Source organism: Cryptotermes secundus, unplaced genomic scaffold, assembly GCF_002891405.2.
Source record: "Cryptotermes secundus unplaced genomic scaffold, Csec_1.0 scaffold4611, whole genome shotgun sequence".
Classification (NCBI taxonomy): domain Eukaryota; kingdom Metazoa; phylum Arthropoda; class Insecta; order Blattodea; family Kalotermitidae; genus Cryptotermes; species Cryptotermes secundus.
Genome location: NW_019743066.1, coordinates 1 through 14,726, shown reverse-complemented (window position 1 = coordinate 14,726; position 14,726 = coordinate 1). Strand labels below are relative to the sequence as shown.

Genomic DNA, 14,726 nt, shown 5'->3' with positions numbered 1-14,726 from the left:
CATGAGGGAACAAGAAAAAATGAAATAAACGCTTAGCGCCATCTGTGGAGTAAAACCTGAACACTCGAGACTAAAACCTCATGGAAAGCAACGAAGTGTCAGCCCAACCTTGATATCACGCAGCTACACATACACGCGTGAGCACAAAGCAGTTGATGTGACGTAACAAAACCGCATTTCAAAACTAGAACACATAATTTTGCTAACGCAAATACAATATTGTTGCTGGAGAAAACTGCATAATGAGGAGCTTCATAACGTGTACTCTCCTCCAAGTATAATTAGTATCATCAAGTCAAGGAGGATTAGGTGCACAGGTCATGTAGCACGAATGGGGGGCGATGAGGAACGCGTATAGGATATTGGTGGGAAAGCCAGGTGGAAAGAGACCACAGGGAAGACCAAGGCGTAGGTGGACAATATTAGAATGGATCTTAGAGAGAGGATGGGATGGTATGGATTGGATAGATCTGGCTCAGGATAGGGACCACTGGAGGGCTCTTGTGAACACGGTAATGAACCTTTGGGTTCCATAAAATTCTGGGCAATTCTTGAGTGGCTGCAGAATTGGCAGCTCCTCCAGAAGGGCTCGGCTCCATGAGTGAGTAAGGGGGAGGTTCATTTATACATACGCTGTACAATGCGTGGCACTCCTTTTCTCCTGGCGCAAACGTTTTGCCTTAGACCGAAACTCTGAATTTTCTTTCAGCAAAAATGTGCTAACAGGCTTGATTATACCAACGGAAAATTTAATTTCAACTGATTTGCACTGTTGCATGGTCCCTGACCACAGAGAAATCTCCACAGCGTGTTATAACCTCCTACCTGTATGTTTATGGCCACAAAATTCATTATCGTCTAGAGCAGCCGTGTCAAACATGAGGCCCCCATAGCCACACCTCAACTTTTAGAGCTAATTGATATTAAAATCAATATTAGAATTTTAGTAGAAATATTTTTTGTAAAGAAAATTTTCCAGCAAACCAGAAGACAAGAAGTCTCGGGCAGACATAAATTAGCAGGCTACAGGAAATTCAATGTTTTGCTATTTCTAACATATTTTCTTGTGTAATCTCTCTTTTTACATATTGAAAAGTTGTTTGATACTTGTCAAAAATGGCATTCTCTTGCTTTTTAAAACTGTAAAATATGTGACTTTAGGTAATAATATATTGAAATTATTCCTAAATAATAAATAGAATTAAATTTCTTGTATCAAAATCTAATGTATATTTTTATTTTGAAGTGCAGCCCTGGACTATTATTTATAGGTCTGAGGTGGCCCTCTGTACAAGTTGAGTTTGACATGCCTGGTCTAGAGGTACGGAATTTCTACACTGATGGCATACATCAGGACCAATTTCACTGTGCTGACTCTCTACAAACAGCTGCTCAGTGACCGAAGAAATTACCATTTCATGGCACCCGCGACCTCACTGCATTCTTCTCACAGAATCATTGTTCCTTATTCTGAACTACGCAACTCCTATGCTAGTTTCCCAGGTCTCATCACATGTGATTTGTCGTGGACACAAAAGTGGCCCTAGAGCAGATTTTCTCAAAGTACATCGATTTCCCCTGCCAATCTTCGTTCCGCCAATTTCTCTACAATCACCATCATCTAGGATTGGTACAATACGCTACAAGTAGCCAAATGGTCTCTCACCCCAATAAAAATAATAAAAGAATCCTGCCCAGATCCCCCCCCCCTTGGCTCCATTTCTCCCAACATCCATCTTAATATTCCTCTCCTGTGACTGACATGTCCTTGGTACTTTACTATTGTCCTCAATACACCTCACGAAGTTCATCCCCTAAAAAATATTCTGATAATCCACAACGCACATTAGTCCTTAGATTAATTCCATGTTCAGACCCTATGTGAGGTGTTACTTATAAGCCTTCCTTACTCAGCCTGCATCACATAGATATGCAACATTTCACAAACCCCACCTCCCTAAATACAAAATTAATATTCCCCATGGCAAAGTGCATCCACAGACAATATCACTGGCATTTAATTTGTAATTTCCCCTACCCCATGTTTTCACACCATCTCATTTTCAAGTAACTTGGGACTTTCATACTTCTCTTGAAATGTACTGAATAGAGCAAAAACACACTTCACAAATGTTGTGTGTTCATACACCATGGCCCAATCTGAATATCCAAACAGTTTCTATTGCAAATCCACTACATTAAAATTGACTCTTATGCTGATCACAATCAAAATAGATAATTCTAGTCTGATATCAGTGGCCTCAGACGAAGTCTCCTTGAAGTATAATCTCAGTATATTCACTCAACTCACTGCCTGACATTGCTATGCTGCTACAGCTGACAGCCCAATACAAATTTAAATGCTGCAAAGCCAAAGTGCACAAAAATATGAAGAGATGGTAAGCAAAGCCTGGGGTGGAAGTAAACAGAATCAAATTGAAAATGATTACGAGGACAAGATTCAATTTAAGAGGGATCTGAAAACAAACCAAATCCTATAAAACTGTGTATTACACATTAATGACAAAAACACAAGAAAAAAAACTTCATGCACAGATAATCAACAGAAGTCCAGAAACTATTACAAAATATACAGTGTGAAAACTGGGATGAGGGAGAGTCCAACATGGGCTTTAAGCTTTCATTTCAATCCAAATGGTACATGCGTCCTTACAGCAAACACTGACCTCCAAATAAGAATTACATATATTTCACTTACCTTTCATGTCAGTGTCATTACAACTTGGGCACCAAGATATGCATAGGCATATCCGGACAGAAACATTTTAACAAACAGCACCATACATCCATGAGATACTAGACTGAATTGCTGTTACCAAATTTCGTTAAATGCATAAAAACAAATAATTCAATGTCTTGCCACACTTGTTCAGAAAGACTGTATGGAGCAGAAGGCAACAAAACCACTGATTCAAGTGTTCAACTTCCTGCCCACCTGCAACCAATCTCAATTCCTACAAATAAAACCTCTTTGGACAAACCCCCATGTCAGTGTGCAATCAATTTCCAGTGTTTCACAGAAATGTCTCCTTCCATTCTGATGAACCTGGAGATCAGGTGTTCTCGTCATGTATTTGGTCATGATCAGCATCATTTAGCATGGATAATGGGGTCACGCCATAGCTCAAGTGGTTAGTCGCTGGCTTCCCACCGCGGTGGCCCTGGTTCGATCCCGGGTCTGGTCAAGTGGTATTTGTGATGGACAAAGTGGCACTGGGGCAGGTTTTCTCAGAGTACTTCGGTTTCCCCTGCCAATCTTCATTCCACCAATTGCTCCATAATCACCCTCACATATCATCTGGGGCTGGTACAATAGGCCAGAAGTGTCTGCAGTACAAGGGACTTAGTCCCACGCCACTAGCAATAAAAAAAAACATGGATAATGTGAAATGAAGAATGCAGTCCCAGTACTTGTGTGTCAATGGTTATGCTTTGCTGATGTACACTGGTAGCTAGGTCCCCAGACAGACTTACACTAAATCCCATTTCTCTGATGTCAGGATATAACCCGGTCTCGAGGGCTACTATCATCCATGTAGCATCTCCAAACATAATGCAGTATTGCACACAAGTAATTACAGTATACCACAATACTAGTGAGAACTACACATTCCACACTACTGGCTACAACTACATGCCCACCAGTGCAGCCATATTACATCCCAGTAACTTTAACTGGAATACAAGATTCAGTCTAGGCTAATCATGGACCCTAGCTAAAACAGGATTCTATGCTTTTAAATGTATGAAAATATATTCATTACGTGAACAACTGTGGTATATCATCTCCCATAACACAATCTAATTGTAAAGTAAAATTTTGTACGTAATACTAAATCTTAACTACAGTCATATTGGCAACACTCTGTTAAGTATGAATATTGTTTACATGTTGTCACACTTTGATTTACTGTTCCTTACAATAAACTTTTAAATGGGATTATATTTTTAAGAGTTGTTTAGTGAAAAGAACAACAATAGTTTTTAGCTTTTTCACTATAAAATAATCGAATACCCAACTTTTCTCTGTACTAGTCACATTAAATACAATAATATGTATTCCTAAGATTAGTCTTCTGTCATGTGACGCTGTGTGGTTCGATAGGTACCTGTACCCCAAACAACTTCATTATGTAGGTACCTGTCTATAAAATCACAGCTATGTGCTGAAACTTATTTGCCAAACTATACAGCATCATGTTCTAGAGGACTATAATCTTAATACTATGAAACCCCCATTTAAGGTTTCTTATGGGAGCAGTGGGTTTGAACACTGAACTGGGGTAAATCTTATATGGAGGTAATTTAACACTGAGGTTATTGACATGGGATTGTTGAAGTTGAATGTTAAATGAGGGAACTGTTAAATTGAGGCATGTTAAATGGGGATTCCATGGTATTCAGCTCTGTGGGAATCTTAAATCTCATAATATTCATGATTCTGTATTTCAGCATCCCGTTGCAATTGTTCAACTTAACGTCCATTATTTATCATCCGTCAATATTGCAACACTCTTCCATTCACCATTCAATTTTTAGTTTATCATTATACACCTTGACACTACATGTTTCGGCCCCAAACGGCCTTCTTCAGGTGTCTTGATATGTTAGAAATATTTTATTAAACTGTGTTGAAACTGCTACACTATCAAACTCAGACAGGTAGCATTTGATTTGATATTGTCACGTGTTTGTGACCAGACATAGGGTTTGGACTGGTAATTGGATTTATTGGACACTTATACTTGTAACTAAAAATAACTACGACAGTCTCACTGAGTTACATGCTCCAAAGATCACTGTAACTACAGCACATGTAAAGTCTTCTGTCTTTACTAGCCGTTGCCTGGTGACAACTTCCAATGGCAGACATTTTCCACTTCCTCTGGGTTCCCGAACTATCCACGGTCTCAGCTACCAGCTTCTCACTTCCCACAACTGCAGTTCTCAACTGACTGAACCATCAGCTTTTAAGATTTACTTTATGAGTGACGGTTTACCACCAGTCACTTTGTTTTGATGTCAAGCCCTTTGAGACTCAACAGAATCCTTGCGGTCATGGTCCTTATATAACATCCTCTCTGATGAGATTACTTTGTCGCTCATGTGTGCGCTTGGCCTGGGTCAAGTGTAGGTATGCACATATAGCATGTCATTGAAAATTATTCCTTTTTCACTATATACAAATCCTCACTCTGTCCAGGCTGATTACCAAATTGCTGCTAGTCCGCCCCAGCACTTATTCTGAACTGCTAGTCCTCATTATATAGCCCTGGCTTGGATCAGAGAGAAAATGTCTCCATTATTCAGTGTTCTCTCATTCCTGGAGAAACAGCATGTCCACATAGCTGTTCCTTAGCAACAGCTGTTATCAGTGGGTTTACATGTCACAGTATATTCCCACAGAACATGACATAGGATTTCTCATCATCAAGACTGGCTGTTGAGCCCACGCTCGTCCTGTTTAATAGCACTTTCCGTGGTTAAAAAATAGCTGTAATACATGACATGCCCACCTCATCCTCCTTGACTTGATCATTCTAATTATACTTGGAGAAGAGTACAAGTTATGAAGCTCCTCATTATGCAGTTTTCTCCAGCAACAATATTGTATAGCGTTACCAGAATTATGTGTTCTTCTAGTTTGGAAATGCGGTTTTGTTACGTCACATTAACTGCTTTGTGCTCAAGCGTGTATGTGTAGCTGCATGATATCAAGGTTGGGCTGACACTACGTTGCTTTCCATGAGGTTTTAGTCTCGAGTGTTCAGGTTTTACTCCACAGATGGCGCTAAGCATTATTTCATTTTTTCTTGCTCGCTCATGCAGATTTAGCTTGGTCCTAACTGCTTAAATAGCTGCATGATATCAAGGTTGGGCTGACACTTCATAGCTTTCCATGAGGTTTTAGTCTCGAGTGTTCAGGTTTTATTCCACAGATGGCGGTAAGTTTTTATTTCATTTCTTCTTCTTAACTCACGCTGATTTAGCTTGGTCTGAAGTGCTTAAATAGATGAGCGATAGGCAGGCTGGGCTGACATTCAGTGACTTCCTATGAGGTTACAGTCTCCAGTTTTCAGGTTTTACTCTGCGCTGTTTTAGGTTGGTCCCAAGTGATTGATCTGTAACAGCCGAAATGCCCCGATCTAGCCAGTAATGACTATGATCATCATGGCCGAAGTATCCCGTATTGGACAGTCCAGAATTTAAACTTCGCTAGTAGAAGCGCATCCCGGTCTAAGGCATGTACTGTCTTCACTCGCTTGGAAACCGGGATCGTGGGTTCGAATCCCAGTCAGGGCATGGATGTTTAGTTTGTATGTGTGCGTTTTTCTGCGTTTGTGTATAGGTAGAGGCCTTGTGACAACCTGATCACCTGCCCAAGGAGGCCTATCGAATATGTAGGCCTAAGCCTAGGCCCACTGGGACTGTAGTGCCAAGGAAAAAAAGTGGAAGCGCATGCACAGTCCTTAATATTTATTTTTAAATGTAGTAATTACCAGACAGACTTGTGTAAAACCATAATAGAGGAATTAAATGGATACCTAAATGAACAACAGCAAAGAAGAATACATGTGTGAGTTATGCCCAAACTCATCCACGAGCCAGTACTTTTATTGCAGATTCTCCAGATAAATGTGTTAAAAATATATAGTAAAGTTTCGATGTACACATCTTTTGTGATCTGCTTGATGTATATATAGGCTGAAATGAAACTACAGTATTCGATTTCACTATGAACGCACAGAAAATGGATCACACTCTGTATCTCAACCACGATGCAAACTGTCTGTTCACGACCCTAGAAAGGGCAACAATCTCCTGCAGCAATAACGAAAGGTCTTAGCACTTAAGAAGGGACCCCTCTAGCTTTCTCTTGAATAGCCATTCTTTCATTCTTCTGTCCTTTAGTCAAAAGATTCGAATATCCGAAGAGTGTAAGCAGTGTTAGCAGAAGACCACACGATTTTAGTGCTTCCATCCGTTTTATGACTCCAGGGACTGCTAAATTTGTCAAGTGTTACAAACAGAACTGAATTTATAATGCAGAACAAGTCGGTGAAGAACTGGGAAACAATTTTTGCAGTATGCATCAAAATTAAAAGAAAAATTGTAAATTGAGTATAACTCTATGTATAAAAATTTTCAAAGTTTCCGTTATAATATGCGACACTATGTACTTTGCTGATACGAACAAAGTTAATTCCATCCATTTATCATAAAAATTGTGTTAGATACAACATTTTTAAACACAATGCTTAAAATTCATTAGCGGCCTAACAGGAACGGACATTTAAACGCAGAGTAGCAGCGGGCATTTAAATAAACTCCAGCCAGCTCACGCTTACCATCATTTCAGAAGTACGGCGTTTAAAGGTTAAATTATTGTTTGCCTAAACTCTAATGTTTTTGTATATTCAGATGAAGCAAAATTCAAACAGTATGCACTTCGAGTTGCACTAAACATTATAACTTTGCTGATCCTGTTCCAAAGTCATCATCATGATTAAGTAAGTAAGTGTACTCACAGGCCTATTGGACCTTCAGGTTTCTTCTCCTGTTTCTTCTCCTTCTTACTTGGGTTTACAACCAAGGGAGTTGAGGCTGTCTTCCTGTGAAAAAAAAAAATCCTTAATACATACTATAATACAGATCTTCTATAAACATTCAAATGACAACTTGACCCATGTACATGGAACGCAATACTGGGTCACTGTCATCTGCAGTGAACACACATCTGCAACTACATTGCTGCAGATTTTAATATTCTGGCCTCTCACTGTCTAGCTAGGGTGAAAGTAGAGAGCCACATTTCTGGTGACAGCACTGAAATGGTGGGTCCTCATTTTGCTCCTGAAGATAGGATGACACTGAAGACAATGACTGGCAGAAGGGTCCTACAGTTTCATGTGGTTTCTGAACCATTCTGAAGCCTAGCATTTCTAATGTTTACAAAGAATTTATTTTGTCAGACGTTAGAAAAAGAAAAGCATTATCATGTTAACTGTCTCATATGAAGGAGCATGTCTGTTCTTAAAAATTCTGCATTAATCTGTGGGGTAAGAGCAACAAACTTGAAATGCTAGAAACTTCATTTGCAGATGAAACTCTCGGCTGTTGTTACCAGTTATTTGAAGTGTGACACAGGAATCCAAGATCCTCTCAAAAAAAGTACTAGAAATGTGTCAACAAAGGCAAGATAGCTATGATACCATGTTCAAGTACAACAGGTTGAACATACCATGAAAGAGATACATATGATTACAGTTTTGAGTTTAGTTTCACTCCTGAAAAATCAGTTCCTGAATCTTTTCATGAAACCTTATACAGTATCACAGGTGGAAGGTAAAACTGGTGGGACCATGAGTGGGCAAGGCTATTCTGGCCTGTGGTGTGAAATGTGAACACCACTAGGGAAAACAAAAATTTACTGTTTATCTAATACTGAAATGTGCCCATCGTTTTATTTTATGAACTAACCCTTTCCACGGGCAGCAAGGTAACAGCACTTAATTTTAAAATAAAAACAGTACTGCAAAACCAGTAATTCTCATTAGACATACCATATGGTAACATTCTGATTAACTTACTTATCTTGGTGCTGTTGCGGCTGCTTTAGCAGTGCTCTGATTGCATCCATTTCCTCAGGAGTGTATTGGTTCTGTTCCTTAAGACTATGTGGATCACTGTAAATATTGTGAACTGATATCTTAGTACTCTTGATTATTTACATATCTACACTTAAAAGTTCACAAAATGCACTCCCAGACAGTTTGCAAGGTAAACCCACCGTAATGAATTTTGTTACCAGTAAACAAAGTTTTAAGAAATTTTCAGCAGCCGAAAGGATGGCAAAGGAAAAACAAAGTACACAGAGAAAAATTTACCAGTGTCATTTTGTCCACAAGGAACTGCACAGTGCTACATTATTACATACTACCAGTTTTACATTATTCATGGAGATATTAACAGCAGGTTGAACTACTCAGGGCATAAATGTTACTATTCAGTTCAGAATCCTTTACTGAAATACAGACAGCTTGAATTTTACAGTTTTCAAATGGGTGTAAATCTTGGTCTCTCACCCATAAGAGAATAACATAGATTGTCAGAACAGGATGGTGCATACACTATTTGAACCTAATGAGAGTGCATAATGAAGAGCTGCATAATTTGTATTCTTCATCAATACTGTAACGGATATCAAAAATAAAAAAACCTCAGAGATGTGGGTCACATAGTATAGATATGAGGGAAGAGAAATGCACAGAAATTTTAGTTGGAAAAGTGAAGGGAAGATATCACTTGTATGTGTGTAACATAAATGTGAACAGGAGAATTGGGGCATTCGTGACATAAGTAATATGTTAAAGTTAGTGTTAGCATCACATTCTGGGATCTATGCTATACAGGCCAATGACTGTTTCCAGAATTTACACTACAAGGGTGCTTCAACTGGATCACACCACCATTCTAGTTGATATACTAAAATAAGAGTGTAATTGTTGTAATTGTTGTTGATACAATTGAACCAAGTACAAGTTTAAAAAAGATTATTCGCTTTGTGTTCCAGTTGTTAAAACTTGGCAGTTTGAGCCCAAACACAAGTGCATTTTATTTCATATATTTTATGTGCTTTTTGTACAGTGCGTACAATCAAGTGTGCGCCGCGGCTGCAATTTGCCGTGAGTCATACCACCGCAGAACGGATGCAACTCCTCTCCGCGACTGCAGTGCTGTTCCCCGATAGCGTGAGCGTAGTGGTGTCGCTGAGTCTCCGTCCATCAGTTGCTATACATGCACACATTTATAAGAATACAGTAAAAAGATAACTTACCGTGGTTTATAACAGGTGCCGAAAGTGACCTCCTTCTGCTTGCAAACATGCCGCGCATATCACAAATAAATTACGCAACACTCTCTGCAGTTCGTCGAAGGTAATTGAATGAATTACGCGNCCTCAGAGATGTGGGTCACATATTATACATACAAGGGAAGAGAAATGCACAGAAATTTTAGCTGGAAAAGTGAAGGGAAGATATCACTTGTATGTGTGTAAAATGAAAGTGAACAGGAGAACTGGGGCATTCGTGACATAAGTAATATGTTAAAGTCAGTGTTAGCATCACAGTCTGGGCATTTATGCTGAACGAGCCAAAGTCTGTTACCATAATTTACACTACAAGTGTGCTTCAATTGGATCACAACACCATTCTAGTTGATATACTAAAATAAGAGTGTAATTGTTGTAATTGTTGTTGATACAATTGAACCAAGTACAAGTTTAAAAAAGATTATTCGCTTTGTGTTCCAGTTGTTAAAACTTGGCAGTTTGAGCCCAAATACAAGAGCATTTTATTTCATATATTTTATGTGCTTTTTGTATGAATGAATGCATACTGGGAAGGTTATGTCAATCTGGACACCTGCACAGTGCATACAATTACTTACTTTTTGGACATTATCGCTTACCCTGCTTTTTACAAAAAGAAAAAACAATTTTAGAAATTTGACTCCGTCTCGGTCCTCATGTAAATGCCTACTCTGTTGGGCCCAACCAAAAGAACTAATCCATATCTCCAGACCTAGTACAGAACACTGTTTTTAAATAAGGAACAGGATGATGCTTTTAAGTTGGGCACAGAAATGCTGGCAGTTCATGTGAATGATCTGTGTTGTTCATTAGCAACTTTATCCAAAATTGGACTTGGCAACATATGTTGTTAAAATCCATTTGATAATTATATGCAGGAAGAGCAGACTTAACACGCTCTGAGAAGTTCTGAATGCACCTAAATAAATTATCACTCTGTCTTCAGTAGATATCAGCGTTTCGGACAAGATGTTTACAGGCTTTGTTTCTGGCAGTAAAATACATTGTGTTCTATCACCATAGACCCTGCTCATAAACTACCGCATTCTGCTTACAGCTAGGAGTAACATACTTCACAATACCCACATAAAAGCACAATTAAATGTCATTTTACCACCATTATTCTAAAATCCCCACACAATTTCTCCAGACTGTATGTACTGCATCAGATATCTAATAACTTGTACCTTGTTAAATTATTGTTTGCCTAAACTCTAACATTTTTGTACATTCAGATGAAGCAAAATTCAAACAGTATGCACTTTGAGTTGCACTAAACAATATAACTTTACTGATCTTGTTCCAAAGTCATCATCATGATTAGGAAAGTAAGTGTACTCACAGGCCTATTGGACCTTCAGGTTTCTTCTCCTGTTTCTTCTCCTTCTTACTTGGGTTTACAACCAACGGTGTTGAGGCTGTCTTCCTGTGATAAAAAAAAATCCTTAATACATACTATTATAAAGATCTTAATTAAACGAACAAATGACAAGTTTACCCATGTACATGGAATGCAATACTGGGTCACTGTCATCTGCAGTGAAAACACATCTGATATGCACACAATCTGTAACTACACTGCTGCAGCTTGTAACTCTAGACCTGGTCTTTTAATATTCTGGCCTCTCACAGTCTATCTAGGGTGAAAGTAGAGAGCCACATTTCTGCTGACACCACAGAAATGGTGGGGTCTGCATTTGCTCCTGAAGATAGGATGACACTGAAAACGATGACTGACAGAAAGGTCCTACAGTTTCATGTGGTTTCTGAACCATACTGAAGCCTAGCATTTATAATGTTTACAAAGAATTTATCTTGTCAGAGGTTAGAAAAGGAAAGGCATTATTATGTTAATCGTCTCACATGAAGGAGCATGTCTGTTCTTCAAAATTCTGCATTAATCTGTGGGGTAAGAGCAACACACTTAAAATGCTACAAGCTGCATTTGCAGATGAAACTCTCAGCTGTTGGGACTTATGTATGTAAAATACATCCAAACTTCTGTACAAGGCTGATGCACAGTTCAGTCACCCCTTTACAATCACGAAATCAGTCGTTACTTTCAATACAAATTTTATGAAGATGTTAGGATGACAATTTATGTATCTATGCTAGAACTTCACATCTGCGGTAAAGACATGATTTTAAACCTGAGGTGACTCTTGGCAAAACTGATTTCATAGTTCACTTGTAACACATTGCAGAAACTCTTCATCAGGAATGAACATCTCCTGGTCCTGCACACTTCATATTTGAAACATGGTGATCTTTTGGTGATTCACAGATTGAAATGTATCCTAAATGGAAGACATTTGTGGAATTGTTAACAATTATTTGAAGTGTGACACAGGAATCCAAAATCCTCTCAGAAAAGTACTGGGAATGTGTCAACAAAGGCAAGATAGCTATGATACCATGTTCAAGTACTGTAGGTTGAACATACTATGAAAGAGATACATATGATTACAGTTTTGAGTTTAGTTTCACTCCTGAAAAATCAGTTCCTGAATCTTTTCATGAAACCTTACACACTATCACAGGTGGAAGGTAAACCTGGTGGGACCATGTGTGGGCAAGGCTATTCTGGCCTGTGGTGTGAAATGTGAACACCACTAAGGAAAAGAAAAATTTACTGTTTCTCTAATACTGAAATGGGGCCATTGTTTTATTTTATGTAGTAACCCTTTCCACTAGCGGCCTCCGTAGTCTAGGGGTAACGTTCCCACCTCATGACTCAAGGTACGCAGGTTCAAACCTGGAGGAGGTTGTGGAATTTTTAAGGGCGGAAAAATCATGGCACAAGTCCTCCGGGAGGGACTTTTAAGCCATGGGAACCGTGTGGTAGATTTACGGTACATAAAAGATCCTCATGATTCTAGGAGACCTATGAGCAAAATTAGGAAAAAAGTTTCCCGCCCAAGTAGTTTCCAATGCCTACGGTAGATGGGGAAGTATCGGGCACCACTGCTAGTAGAGGGGCCAAACTCACTGGCTGAACGGGGCTGATAGGGAGCACTAGTACCAGAAGTGTATGGCGACTGCTAGAATATCAAAGGGGGACGTACAATAGATCAACAACTGGTCGCAGTGCATCGGGAAACACACCCCCTCCAATGAATGAATGAATGAATGAATGAATGAACCCTTTCTACTGGCAGCAAGCTACCAGCATTTCATTTCAGAATAACAACAGTACTGCAAAACCAGTAATTCTCATTAGACATAACATATGGTAACATTCTGATTAACTTACTTATCTTGGTGCTGTTGCGGCTGCTTTAGCAGTGCTCTCATTGCATCTATTTCCTCAGAGGTGAACTGGTTCTGTTCCTTGGGACTATGTGGATCACTGTAAATATTGTGAACTGATATCTTAGTACACTGATTATTTAAATATCTGCACTTAAAAGTTCACAAAATGCACTCCCAGACAGTTTGCTAGGTAAACACACTGTAATGAATTTTGTTACTAGTCAACAAAGTTTTTAGAAATTTTCAGCAGCCAAAAGGCTGGCAAAGGAAAATCAAATTACACACAGAAAAATTTACGAGCGTCACTTTGTCCACAAGGAACTGCACAGTGCTACATTATTACATAATACTAGTTTTACATTATTCATGAAGAAATTAACAGCAGGTTGAACTCATGGCATAAATGTTACTATTCAGTTCAGAATCCTTTATTAAAATACAGACAGCTTGAATTTTACAGTTTTCAAATGGGTGTAAAATTTGGTCTCTCACCCATAAGAGAATAACATAGACTGTCAGAACAGGATGGTGCATACAGCATTTGAACCTAATGAGAGTGCCCAATCAGGAGCTTCATAGTCTGTATTCTTCATCAATACTGTTATGGAAATAAAAAAAAAAAAACCTCAGAGATGTGGGTCACATATTATACATACAAGGGAAGAGAAATGCACAGAAATTTTAGCTGGAAAAGTGAAGGGAAGATATCACTTGTATGTGTGTAAAATGAAAGTGAACAGGAGAACTGGGGCATTCGTGACATAAGTAATATGTTAAAGTCAGTGTTAGCATCACAGTCTGGGCATTTATGCTGAACGAGCCAAAGTCTGTTACCATAATTTACACTACAAGTGTGCTTCAATTGGATCACAACACCATTCTAGTTGATATACTAAAATAAGAGTGTAATTGTTGTAATTGTTGTTGATACAATTGAACCAAGTACAAGTTTAAAAAAGATTATTCGCTTTGTGTTCCAGTTGTTAAAACTTGGCAGTTTGAGCCCAAATACAAGAGCATTTTATTTCATATATTTTATGTGCTTTTTGTATGAATGAATGCATACTGGGAAGGTTATGTCAATCTGGACACCTGCACACTTCATACAATTACTTACTTTTTGGACATTATCGCTTACCCTGCTTTTTACAAAAATAAAAAACCGTTTTAGAAATTTGACTACGACTCCGTCCTCATGTAAATGCCTACTCTGTTGGGCCCAATCAAAAGAACTAATCCATATCTCTGGACCTAGTACAGAACACAGTTCTTAAATAAGGAACAGGATGATGCTTTTAAGTTGGGCACAGGAATGCTTGCAGTTCATGTGAATGATCTGTTGTTCATTTGCAACTTTATCCAAAATTGGATTTGGCAACATACAAGGTCCGTATAAAAAGTATCAGGAAAAATCTTTCCCTTACGTGACTGTACACCGCAGTACGCTCGCACCGCGCAGGTGTGGTAGTGGGGGTCTAACCTTTAATACGCGCCAAGCGACATTCGCCTGATCGCGTTCATAGGGGCCAGGCCTTGTTTTCAGTGGACCCCTGTCAAGTGAGTCGGTGCAAGTGCAGAA

General features: G+C 38.9%; 1 protein-coding gene across 1 annotated transcript; it reads right to left on the bottom strand.

Annotated features, from left to right (window-relative positions):
- Positions 1–2,047: 2,047 nt before the first annotated feature.
- LOC111873693 lies at positions 2,048–14,275 on the bottom strand. The gene is made up of 7 exons (XM_023868625.1): positions 14,265–14,275; positions 13,149–13,244; positions 11,238–11,321; positions 8,613–8,708; positions 7,551–7,634; positions 4,822–4,826; positions 2,048–2,160 (listed from the first exon to the last, which is right to left on the bottom strand). The coding sequence occupies exons 1-7, from the start codon at positions 14,273–14,275 to the stop codon at positions 2,048–2,050; spliced, it is 489 nt and encodes a 162-aa protein (XP_023724393.1).
- Positions 14,276–14,726: the final 451 nt, after the last annotated feature.

What these genes read in the sequence shown, in the direction of transcription:
- LOC111873693 (XM_023868625.1), bottom strand. An exon ending in CCGCAACAGCACCAAGATAA is followed by an intron (nt 11,322 to 13,148) that starts GTAAGTTAATCA and finishes TTTTTATCACAG; the next exon opens with GAAGACAGCCTCAACACCGT. An exon ending in CCGCAACAGCACCAAGATAA is followed by an intron (nt 7,635 to 8,612) that starts GTAAGTTAATCA and finishes TTTTTTTCACAG; the next exon opens with GAAGACAGCCTCAACTCCCT.